This window comes from Maniola hyperantus, chromosome 10 (assembly GCF_902806685.2).
Source record: "Maniola hyperantus chromosome 10, iAphHyp1.2, whole genome shotgun sequence".
Lineage (NCBI taxonomy): Eukaryota > Metazoa > Arthropoda > Insecta > Lepidoptera > Nymphalidae > Maniola > Maniola hyperantus.
In genome coordinates this window covers 1,083,321-1,095,720 of record NC_048545.1, presented here as the reverse complement: position 1 = coordinate 1,095,720, position 12,400 = coordinate 1,083,321, and the positions used below count along the sequence as shown (strand labels likewise).

The following is a 12,400-nucleotide window of genomic DNA, read 5'->3' as shown; positions in this document are numbered from 1 at the left end:
AGAATTTTTGTAAATAAAACAATTTGTACAAAGCAATTGTATTTTTGATAATATTAACAACCATCTCTATACACACATCCACACAGACCACAAATTACCGTAATTTATAGGAAACTATTTTTACAAAACAGAAGTAAAAGTCGATTTTTCTACAATTATAGATTACTAGATGATGCCCGCGACTTCGTCCGCGTGGATTTAGGTTTTTAAAAATCCCGTGGGAACTCTTTGATTTTCCGGGATAAAAAGTAGCCTATGTCCTTCCCCGGGATGCAAGCTATCGCTGTACCAAATTTCGTCAAAGTCGGTTGAACGGATGGACCGTGAAAGGCTAGCAGACAGACAGATAGACAGACAGACAGACAGACGGACAGACAGACAGACACACTTTCGCATTTATAATATTAGTATGGATTTTCCTATCCTCACTTCGATGAAAGTGTTGGGATGACATAAGTAGGTACAGTACGCGGCAGAAAATAATGTACAACGACCTTTAGAAAGAGATATCGGTTTTGTAGAGCATTGTCTTTGTCGCTGAAACCGACAAAATGTCACATAGGTATGAGTGACAGAAACATCAATGCTCTACAAAGCCGAAATGTCATTCTAAAGGCAAGCATGGCTAATTCTGTCGCACCTAAAGGTATATCGCATAACCGAGTAGGCCCGCGGAGTGGAGCGGTGCAGTGCGGGAGGGTGACAGTAGTCACAAGTTGACGAATCACTGAGCTCTCGCGTCACGTCATCACACCCCTCCCGCACCGCTAAACTACCGCAGGAACCTACTCAGTTATGCGTCATGCCTCTAAATTAAATTAACAGGCCTAAATCTAGTGTTATTCTTTTCTGCAGGGAGCATTATGAAAGGGACGACAATTTCAGACGTCATTTTAGTTTAGAGATTGTGTTAGATTAGTAACACAGTACGTCTAAGCACGTTCTTTATAAGTAAAAATATGTACACAATAATAACATAGTAAAGGTGCAAACAAACTAATGTGTTGTGGTGTGTCAGAAGTCAGAACTCAGTAGGGCGATTTTGTAAAACTGCATCAATCATTATTACAATCTCAATTGTTGTGATTGGCTGAATTTGTGCTGTTCTTGTTGCAACAATGCATTGTAGCCAATAGTGAGCCAGCGTCAACCAATCAGAGGTGATTGCGGTCATGACATTGTAGCTGTCATTCTACCGCTATCGCGCAGCGCAGCGCATCCCTCTCTTTCCGCGACCATCGATCTAACAGAGCGCGCTGATGCCTCGAGACTCGAGAGCCAATGCAATAATAAACACGTTTGCACGTCCGTAAATCAGTGACCGATTTTTGTCGGCAAGAAATGAAGTATACAGATTGCAATATTGATGTCCACCAGTGGTAAATTAAAACTACCTGACTATTCATAAGTACTTGTAAAAAGTTTACATGAATAAAAAAACATTCTATTCTATTCTGTCCTACAAAAAGTCGGTCAAAAATCTATGATAAAAGTAGGCGAAATTATCGAACCAACAAAAAATCAGACGTGGACGGAGCGTCTTATTACTCTTAGTACTCACGCCATAAGTCTCGCAAATTGCTAATGCGCACTAGCACAGCACTAGACTGAAGTTTCGAGCTGATGGTATATTTTTATTTGGGCTGACGTCAAAATTACTTCATTTCGATGTTGACGAGACATGGATCCAGCGCAATAATAATTTGCGGGACTTATAACGTTAGCACCGAAACAATTCAGCGTCAAAGTAAAATTAGGAAGTTCATCCTTATATTTACAACCAGCGCTTCAGTGCAGCGCTTTAAACTTATGGAAATTAAATCAATGGTACTTCAGTATAATTATGCATTTTGCCCTGACTATAATATAATCTTGTTTCGACACTAGAATTCTATAAACGTTGACCAGATGTGAATCTCGCCAACATTTACAGAATTCGAATGACGTGTCCACGTCAGACTAGTGTTTGTGTGTGTGATTTTTATGTATAATGTTCAACCCCAATCACCCTCTTGTCACATCACGAAATGCCTTTGCACTTTAATACTCGATTTCACTCACGCCACATACACGCACAAATGAAAGTGAAACCGGTGAGTGAAATCACCGGATACCGGATCAATATTACACTGGATCGGAGCTATCACGTGTCAAACTACATGTCACCAAAGCATTGCAGTTTGGTGCAGAATTTGAGTAAAATATTAAATTAATCTCATTGGTCCTATACATTTTGAATCTTTCACTCCATCCAGTGTAATAATTGATCTGGGGTGAAACCACTATTGAATACTTTAATTATATTATTATCTATTACCATACTATAAGCAGGGTTGGCAATGTTTTACACATTTGTTGAAAAAAAAAACAGTTTTAAACAAATGTTTTGTTTTTTAACAATTTTTTCCCAACCCTGACTATAAGGCATTTGGTCAACATTGATGTTAGAGACGATATGTCGATAAAGGGAATAAATATACTTTATGGTAGGAATAGGCTCCCATTGGCAACAAAGGTACAATACGCGGCAGAAAGTAATGTACATCGGCCTTTAGAATGACATTTCGGCTTTGTAGAGCGTTGTTTCTGTCACTCATACCTATATAACGCTTTGTCGCTCTCAATGACAGGGACAACTGTCTACAAATCTGCTATCTTCTTCTAAATCATGTACATTACTTTAGGCCGCGTACTGTAAAAATAAATAGTAAGTAAGTAAATGGCCCCGATTCTCCAGTCTCTCTCTAAACTAAATTTAAAATATCTGCATCCTTTTCTTTTTACTAATGCTAAAAAAGGAACGGTACATGAGTTTCACATTTAAAGACTCTAAATTTTAGTGCACAATACAAATTTAAACAGTAGGTTCGCGAGTGCGTGCTAAAATCACGGGTTTTACCATCTAAAAATTAAATTTAGAAATGTCAAACTGCTTCTGTCCTTTTCATATTACAATAGTAAGAAGAGGGTGCGAATACTCTAAAATTAGGTTGTGCTTAGAATCGGTGCCAATATCAGCGTAATATGGACCTTATACGGTAAGTAACAAAATACATTTTTCAATTAACAAAAAATGCGATAAGCGTTTATGCTCAAAAATGTTCGGATGTACAGTGTGCCAAGACTTTCTTGGCACTTGAATGATATTGTCAGGGGGGCGCTGTCGGAGAACAAAGGCTTAGAATATTCAAACAAGAACAAAGGGGACGGTTGACGGCAACGTTAGTTCCGATTTTCGCCACGCGCCAAGATTGCCTTGTCGCAATGTAGGAATATCAATCCACAGACCTCCCTCATTTTCAAGTTACCAAATACCTTTTTTACTAGAAAATATACACTAATGCCTGACACACAGCGTTCGATGGCAGTGCGACACGACGACAACGTTGCCACATTGAGTCCATGGTCACTCCAAGTCGGGCGAGAACGCATGCTGTTTCAACCAACACTTACGGGTGGGACACACTCAAGAGTGAGATGGCCGATGTTTTAACAATGCAAATCAACGCTTGGTATTACGTTATTTTTGGAAAAAATAGTCAGGACATTTGAAATTATTTAAAGAGTGCAATAAAGTTGTTAATTTTTCAATTTTCTAATTTCTTACAAAATTTTACTAGTTGGACTTCCTCTTTGGCGTCTAGTAGTTGGGTCAATTTATTTTTGATATTATTTTAACGTGTGGCGGTTGCAACTAGATGGCGCTATTCAATCGATAACATTTCATGACTTAGTACCGAACAAATGTACCGCCGACAGTAATCGCACTAACAGAGTTTTCTGGACTACATTAAGAAGTAAAGATACAACCGTCGCGTCGGCCCAGCTGGCGCTACCGAGCAAACCAAGCGCTCGGAGGGAAATCTCCCTTTGGTACGGTCGAGCCTGCACACCGCAAAGCCAAAGTCAAAGTCAAATGATTTATTCAAAATAGGTAATAAATTACTCTTTTTGATGGTTAGATGTTGGATTTCTAAGATATAGTGGTGATAATTATTACGCAAACTTAAAACTAAAGCTACGAGGGTTCCAAACGCGCCCAGGTCTGAGAAGAGCCCACAACAAACTCCCGTACGAACGTAGGTAGAGTCGATAATTATTTGGCAGTGAAAAATGCTCTGCGCTGCGCCTCGCCAGATATGGCCTTTATTTTACAAACCGTACGCGCGCATTCAATGTGACGTCATGCCGGCTTCCATCGCACTTTGTGTGTCAGCCTTAATTTAATACCTAACTCGTACGCGATGTATTTGACTGACTGACTAACTCCTTTAGCCGTTTCTCGATGTACTGCACCCTAGTCACTAGTTTGTCCTTTGGATTGAACTCCGTGTATGGAATCTCTAATACTTTGAAGCCCTGGAAATAGAGATTCTAACTATTAATCTATACTAATATTATAAACAGGTAAAATTTGTTCTGTATGGCGGTCATTTTAAATATGGTTGAAAGTAACGTTAGCGCGAAACTTTAAACCTATGGCAGTAACTACTCTGTACTTTAAAAACCTCGAAAAATTGGCGGCCTCAACATAGATGTTCTGTTTGGCGGCCTTTTTTACACAAAAGGAAGTTCGACTTAGAGCTTTTAATGATTAATCTGTGACACTAACTAATTAACTAATTGGTACATTAGAACACCTCGATACAAGGTGGCGACCTAATAATTTTTTTTTACAAAAAAAATAAAATCCGACTTCAATACACAAGCATTAAAAATTAAAAAATAATTTAATTAAATTAAAAAATTACTTGCTTTAACGGTGAAGGAAAACATCGTGAGGAAACCTGCATGCCTGAGTGTTCTCCATTAATGCTATCAAAGGTGTGTCAAGTCTACCAATCCGCACTTGGCCAGCGTGGTAGACTATGGCCGAAACCCTTTCCACTGTGAGAGGAGACCCGTGCTCTGTAGTGAGCCGGCGATGGGTTGATCATGATGATGATGATGTTTACCTTCAGTTCCAGTAGCCTGCTGTACAAGTTGTTGACTCCGAGCGGCAGTTGCACCTTCCTCGTGAGGTCGTGGTAGTCCAGCCCTAACACTGCAATCCTGTGCACACTGGGAACAGGCAGACTATCAGTTAGAGCCCTCGCCCACGGCGACTTTTTGTAGCGATGCTGTCGCGCGTTTACTAAACGCACGCCAGCATCACTACTAACCCGTGTTAGTCGCATTTGCAACGTGCTACTGCATCGCGACTGCATCGATGCAAACGCGCGACTTTGTCGGATGACATCGGGGGAAGAACGGAGGGAGGGTGGCGCGTGAATAGAGAACCGAGCATCAGTGCAACATTTTTTCTCGTTTGCATCGACACAGAAGCGCGACAATATCGCGTTTGCATCGCGACTGAATCTGAGACCGTGGGCGAGGGCACACAGCTAGCGACCGCTTCGCGACTGTATCGATGCGGACGCGCGACAGCATCGCTACTGTATCGCTACAAAAAGTCGCCGTGGGCGAGGGCCCTTAGCGTTGAAAGAATCCGGTATTTGACAACTAGTCAAATCAGTATCTTTTTTCCATTAAAAAAATTCAGTACCACCAGATTTTAAATTAGCAAGGTTTCCACTTGGACGAACTGAAGCTTTAAAACGAAACAGTAAATGTGGCTAATGCCATTGCACGCAATCTCTAAACTAAAATGGCACGTCTAAATCTATTGCTATCCCTTTCATGTTGCTTGCGGAAAACGATAGCACTAGATTAAGACCTGTTAATTTAGTTTAGTTAAGAGATTGTGTACAAGAGAATCGGCCCCAATGTATATTTATTTAAACGTAACTCTGAAGTGTTTACAGAATTACTCACTCTTTTCTGTTAGCTGCTTTTTCTAAAGGCACTGGATGACATTTTGAATCGACAGCAAACTCAGCATCTGTAAAATTTTAAATGAGATTAGTAGGTCAAGCGGAGTATCATATCCTCATGATCAACCCATCGCCGGCTCACTACTGAGCATGGTGAGGTGATTACGTTAAACGTTGCAGTAGCGACAGCAACGCGACAGCAGTAGCAATGCGACAGTTCATTTGCTGTCTCTCTTCTTCTTCTTATTTTGCTTTGTGGCTATTGCTGTCTCTCTCTGGACGTTTGACAGCAATGATCGCGAGATTTACGCCTGTCGCGAGACACGTAATCACCCCTCGGGTCTCCTCTCAAAAAGAGAAGGGTTTAGGCATAGTCTACCATGCTGGCCAAGTGCGGATTGGTAGACTTTACACAACGTCGAAAGCATTATTCTCAGGATTTTTCGACGACCTCCCTGGCGCAGTAGTAAGCACTGTGGTCTTATTAGTGGGAGGTCCCGGGTTCGATTCCTGGCAGGAATTTGGAATTTTATAATTACTAAATTTCTGGTCTAGTAGGAGGCTTCGGCCGTGGCTAGCAGTGGCCGCCTTTAACTACACCCCTGCAAAAATCACGTCGATCCGTTGCTCCGTTGCAACGTGATTGAAGGACAAACCAACAAACTTTTGCATTTATAATAAGGGTACTTAAACTTATAGATACAGAAAATTACAGATATTTTGTATCTGTACTCCGCAAAGACGTTTAAATAAATAGCGACTGTTTTCATGACTCAATAAAGTTCAATTCAGTTTGCACAGCACTACAGTCTAAAATTTAACAAATGCCTCTCTTTCTATCGCGTAAACTCTTATTTCATACATCTCTCTCTCTCTTTCTTTCTTATGAGATATGCTAATATGCACTTACCATAAATAAATCCCATACCAGATTGGCACTCTCGCCTCAGAAACGTCTCAGCCGAAACTAAGCTCTTGAATGTATCCATAATACTTTGCACATAGAGCGCTTTTTCCTTTGTATACACGATGGGCACTCCCACTGATATGTCTTCGGCGAGCCGCGGCGATGTGGATGGGAATTTGAGACCTACGTACGCGTCTATTGTCATCAGTTTGCGTCGGGACGGGATTGGTATTTCTGAAAGATTGTATTGTAAAAGTAGCTTATGCTCGCGACTTCGTCCGCGTGGACTACACAAATTTCAAACCCCTATTTCACCCTCTTAGAAGTTGAATTTTCAAAAATCCTTTCTTAGCGGATGCCTACGTCATAACAGCTATCTGCATGCCAAATTTCAGCCCGATCCGTCCAGTAGTTTGAGCTGTGCGTTGATAGATCAGTCAGACAGTCAGTCACCTTTTCCTTTTATTATATTTAGATTTAAAAAAACCGTGCGTTTCAAAAAGGAAAAACTTAAAATTGTGACAGTTTTATTTTTTTAATATTGCGATTAAATAATACTAATTACTAATACTAGCTGATGCAAGCGATTTCGTACGCGAGGATGTAGGTTTAAAAATTACGTCGATCCGTTTCTCAGTCGCAACGCAATTGAAGAACAAACAAACGCACTTTCGCATTTATAATAATATATGGGTATACGAAATAATATGAATAATACGAAAACATGTCTGTCTGTTTGTCTATTTAGTACCTTTTCACAGCCCATTCACATAACCGTTTTTGACGAAGCTTGGTGCAAATATGGTTTGCATTCCGGAGATATATAATATGGGTACCTTCAAGTCAAGAGTGAATAGGCATCTTCTAGGCAAGCACGCTCCATCTTAGGCTGCATCATCACTTGCCACCAGGTTTGATTGCAGCCAAGCGCTGCATATATTATAATATTTAAAAAAAAAGACAGATAAAAAGGTTTTCTTTAAATTCCATTGTTTTTCCAGGCTAAAAAGTAACCTATGTCTTTGATTATATCCATTTAAAAAATCACCTATCCGGTGCTCCATTGCGGCGTTATTAAAGGACAAACCAATAGATAAACACACTTTCGCATTTATAATATGGGTTCAATTAAAGTTCTTTTTATTTAATGAATAGTCTGTTGGAATGTCTTACCACCAGCAGAGAGTAGTTTCTCAATGAATTCGGGCTTGAGCGTGGATGTAAGGTGGTGTTTCTCTGCCTTCTCCAGAATCAACAGAGAAAACACTAGATCCAGCCAAGACGAAGCTTTGGCCATCTCCTCTTCTTTCAGTGATAGAGCTGTCTGGAACGAAAGGTGGGTTTTATTTATTACTAGACTAGATGATGCCCGCGACTTCGTCCGCGTGGATTAAGGTTGTACCGGAACGCTAAATCACTTGGCGTACCGGTTTTGCCGCTAGGTTGGTAACTAGCCACGGCCGATGCCTACCACCAGCCCAGACCAGAGATTTAAAAGTTATAATTTTCTTTCATTTTACGTCAGCATAGCTTAAATATTTGACAAATTCAGGATCAAACTGAGAGTTCCCTCACTCTAGTTCACTCTGATGGTAACGATGCCGCGTTATCTTTAGGTATATGTAGAAGAAGAAGATGAAGAAGGTATAGGTTTAGGGGCGCTGTTTTGTCACGACGACCCGAATAATGCCGAAGCCACCGCGTACAACTAAGCGTAGTGTGGGATACCCTCCGGCACTATGGACCAACTACAATAAAGAGGGTGGAGGGAAGTCGATGGATGAGGAAGGATGGATGAGGACTATGCTGGCGCTCGTTATGAAAGTCCTATGTCCATAGGCTGACGATGATGATGAGTTACCTCTATCAGCGCGTCCGACTGCACGGGCAGATAGTCCACAGTGGCGAGGGTGACTACAGCGGCGGCGATGTCCGCCGGGCGACACACGGCTCGCCGCGCTTGCGTCCAGTCCGCGAGCGCAGTGAGCGCCGCCTCGTGCCGGTACTTCAGTAGCCCTAGTGACACTAGAATAGAGCTCACTACCGCGGGCTTATCCACGTTCGAGGGTAGGTTCTCAATTACATCGCTGAAAAGTAACATTTCGATATTTTGTTGTTTCCTCCGGAGAAAAGTAACTACTATACTAGTCTCGGCCGAAATAGCATTCCAACAACTTCGACAACAATTAACAACCTCGTTTAGTTTAAAAGGATTATTTATAACCAGTAATTAGTTTATTGTAATGTACTATTTTATTGGTTTTATGGTCATTTCAAATAATGTATATTTTGTCGTTCGCGTAGTTTCGTATTTTTCCTTTTCGTATCCGAAGGGTGCCAATGGGACCCTATTAGTCAAAAGCCTCTGCTGTACGTCTGTTTGCCAGTGAGCTGTATCTCATTAACTGTAATAGGTAGAGTTGAAATTTTAACAAAATTTGTGTTTTCATTGCCGCATAATAACAAATAATAGAATTTACAAAATGGCAGCCAATTTTCAAAAAATTAAAAAATTGTTATTTCTTGTACGGAACCCTTCGTGTGTGCGAGTCTGACTCACATTTGACCGGTTTTTTTTACATTTTGTGGATTAATCTTAGCATTTAGACATACTTATGCTCACGTGGACTATTTATCACTAATACATGAATTGCTACGTTTGATTAGTCTACAAGTGTCCAGTATATCTATTCACCTACCTGCATATCCTGTCCAGCAGCACGGGGTCGGGAAAGTTGAGAGCGGCCATCGAGAACAAGAGGTCGGCTGACTTCTTGAGGTCGATAGACTCAGACTGCTTCGTTATGTTGTACGAGAGCGCGCGGAGCAGCGGCGTGCTGCGGCGGCCTTTCTGCTGCAAGGCCTTCATTACCTGGTATCAAGACAATATATTATGTATAAAAAGTTTCCGAAATCTTTGCCGGCTTTTCTTAGTAACAACATAAAAAATCAGTTCACGCAGAGTTGCGGTCTATTTAAGAAACGCGTCTTTCTGTCTTGTGAACACATATTTCTTAACTCTCTCTTTCTCTCTTATGAGATAAAGACTTACGCGAGAGCCGTCTAACCAAGGTCACGTGACCACGTGAGCCCTGGTCTGATTCAACGTCACTGTCTCTGCCCCAGAATCTGCACTCTACTCAAGCTGTCTCAGTTAAATAGTACACTATAGAGTCGAAGGCTCAATAGAGCCAGAATCCAGAGCCGTAAGCAGTTGAAAAAAAACTATTGAGTTTAACCACAGAGTAATGATATGATATTACATATAGAGAGATTTGAACAAGAGCAATCATGCGGTGAGTCCTGGACAAAGGAGCGACCCGCGGGGTGATTAGGTATCTCGCGACAGGCGTAAATCTCGTGAACATTGCTGTCAAACATCACACGTAACAGCGGCTAGAGAAAGACAGCAATAGCCACAAAGCAAAATAGAAAGAAGAAGAAGAGAGACAGCAAATGAACTATCGCATTACTGTCGCTACTGCAACGTTTTACGTAATCACGCCGCCGGTGTGCCTAGGTAGTAAGGGTCCTATTATGACGGGTATTGTATGGATTTACCACGCAATCAAAAGCATCGATCTACTGTGTCTCCCTTAATACTGTGGTTCAACTCACCTTAATCATCTGTGGTAAGGACAGGTTAGCAATCAGCCTCGCGGCTTCATCATCTCCTGTGATCCCCAGCACTGTGCTCAGGTCTTCGGCCATGGTGAGTGACGTCATGGCTTGCGAGGCGGGCGTGCGGCCCAGAATGCGGCACAGCTTAAGGAAGCGAGGGTCCTTCTCGAACTCCGTTAGTTTAACACGGTTGTTGCTGGACCATTCTGACAGCACTGAAACCATCTGTGCAAAGTGACGTGCAGTCATAGACGCGTAAAAACACTGTTATAGTGCCCGGCAAACAACCTGGGCCTGCAGCAGCGTAGTGGGAGAAAGATGGCGAATCCGGGAAGTGAAAGTCTACATATCAACCAATCGCGTGCACCCGTGCACAGATCCTAAACCCTTCACTCTGAAAGGGGACCAATTATGATTACCTTCAAAGGAAAGGAATATTACCTTCAGGGCATGTCTCCTAGACACGACAGGGTTCTCGGCAACAACTAACAGACTGTTGACATCAGTGGCCCCCAGGATTTGACTGTCAAGCTGTTGGGTCCGGTTCTGCTTTATTGACTTGGTGCTTGGCTTCTTCCTGGTTTCATCTTCTGGGGCATTGAGAGATGCAAAGGCTGCTGCAACTAGACCTGAGGAAAATATGTAATACAAACGTTCACTAACTGAATTATACATTTACAGCCAAACTTAATAAAATCAATCTATCTGTATTCTGTTGATAAGTTGCTTAGCAATATTTGTTAATTATCATCTAAACCACTCAACTATTGAGACTAACAGTTCTTATCTTATTAGTTACTAGCTGCCCCGGCGAACTTCGTACCACCTAACAGTAGATTCTTTTTCAGGCAATTTTTTAACATTTTCTCTCCATAAGAACCATCCTCGTACTTCAAGGAATATTATAATATAATGTTAAACTAATTCAAATATTAATAAAAAATAATATTATGCACAAATGGCTTAACTAACATGAGACCATGTCAATCAGTCAATAAGTGGATACAGAAAAAACTTAAAAATACTTATCACAAAAAAATTTATATTTACAAAAAATATACGCGGTCCAAATGGTCATCTATGGGCATAGTGCTCAAAACACTGGCGCTATTACCTCGCTGAACGGCAACGCTCAACCGTTGAGCGAAATAAGCACCAGTGGCCCTACCGCGGTTGTTTGACAGCTACAATGTCACGATCGCAATCATCTCTGATTGGTTAATGCTCGCTCACTATTGGCCACAATGCATTGTTGCAACAAGAATCGCACAAATTCAGCCAATCAGAACAATTGAGATTGTAATAATGATTGATGCAGGTTTTAGACAATCGCCCTACAGATTAGTGGAATACATAAATCTTTTACTAAGTATCAATATTACATAACCAATATCTGTCACACCACCACAATAAAAAAATTTATAAATAAATAATCAATGTATTTGAAGGTTACATCTAAACAGTAGGTAGTTTTATTGCACTTACTTGAAGTTTCCTTAGCGGCCGACGCAGGTGTTTGTACATTTTTATCAGGTATATTTGTAGGAGATTCTGTTTTGTCAGCTTTAAACATCGTCACCCCAGGAGCCGAGTATTTCCTTACAGTATTTCGCGAACCTAACCTCCAAATTACCAACCCACTATACTTCAACATCTACAATAAAAATAACAAAACATTTTATTTATTCTGCTAGATTATACATTAAATTCATTGAATACAGCGAATATAATACTAATTTATAACCAGAAATAAGTAAAAACACGTAAGTTTTGGCTTCTTACATCACTTATCAATTTTGTTTACAAATACTTATATATTGTAAAAGGGCATTTGCTGTACTAGAATAATTGTTGAATACAAAAGTACCTTGTTGATCAAAATATCGGTTTTTTTGGTAAATAAATAAGATTTATAGCATTTACATTAATTTAAAAATTAAATACTTGTTCACACTTGACAACACATGTCAAACAACAAACGTCATAAAGAGATGTCAAATTTGGTAAAGTAATTAGCAATAACCAAACGGAAAGCAACTTTTTGTTTGTAAAGATATAA

The 12,400-nt window shown here is 40.6% G+C and overlaps 2 protein-coding genes across 3 annotated transcripts in view; both read right to left on the bottom strand.

The window, feature by feature from the left end:
- Positions 1-29: 29 nt before the first annotated feature.
- Positions 30-12,306, bottom strand: LOC117985861 (FAST kinase domain-containing protein 4). 2 transcript variants are annotated; one of them, XM_034972651.2, is made up of 11 exons: positions 12,209-12,306; positions 11,827-11,995; positions 10,783-10,970; positions 10,339-10,566; positions 9,420-9,592; positions 8,582-8,807; positions 7,894-8,044; positions 6,724-6,954; positions 5,815-5,881; positions 4,956-5,061; positions 30-4,359 (listed from the first exon to the last, which is right to left on the bottom strand). In XM_034972651.2, exons 2-11 carry the CDS (start codon positions 11,993-11,995, stop codon positions 4,231-4,233), a joined length of 1,668 nt encoding a protein of 555 aa, XP_034828542.1. In that variant the 5' UTR covers positions 12,209-12,306; the 3' UTR covers positions 30-4,230. The 2 variants fall into 2 exon arrangements, with proteins under 2 accessions (XP_034828542.1, XP_069357501.1); XM_069501400.1 differs by lacking the exon at positions 12,209-12,306 and adding an exon at positions 12,086-12,108.
- Positions 10,616-12,400, bottom strand: part of Fkbp59 (FK506-binding protein 59kD) — a 139,733-nt gene continuing 137,948 nt past the window's right edge. The window contains exon 8 of the transcript XR_011237214.1: positions 10,616-10,629. The gene's annotated coding sequence lies outside the window, so the exon portion shown is untranslated. The remainder of the gene's footprint in view (positions 10,630-12,400) is intronic.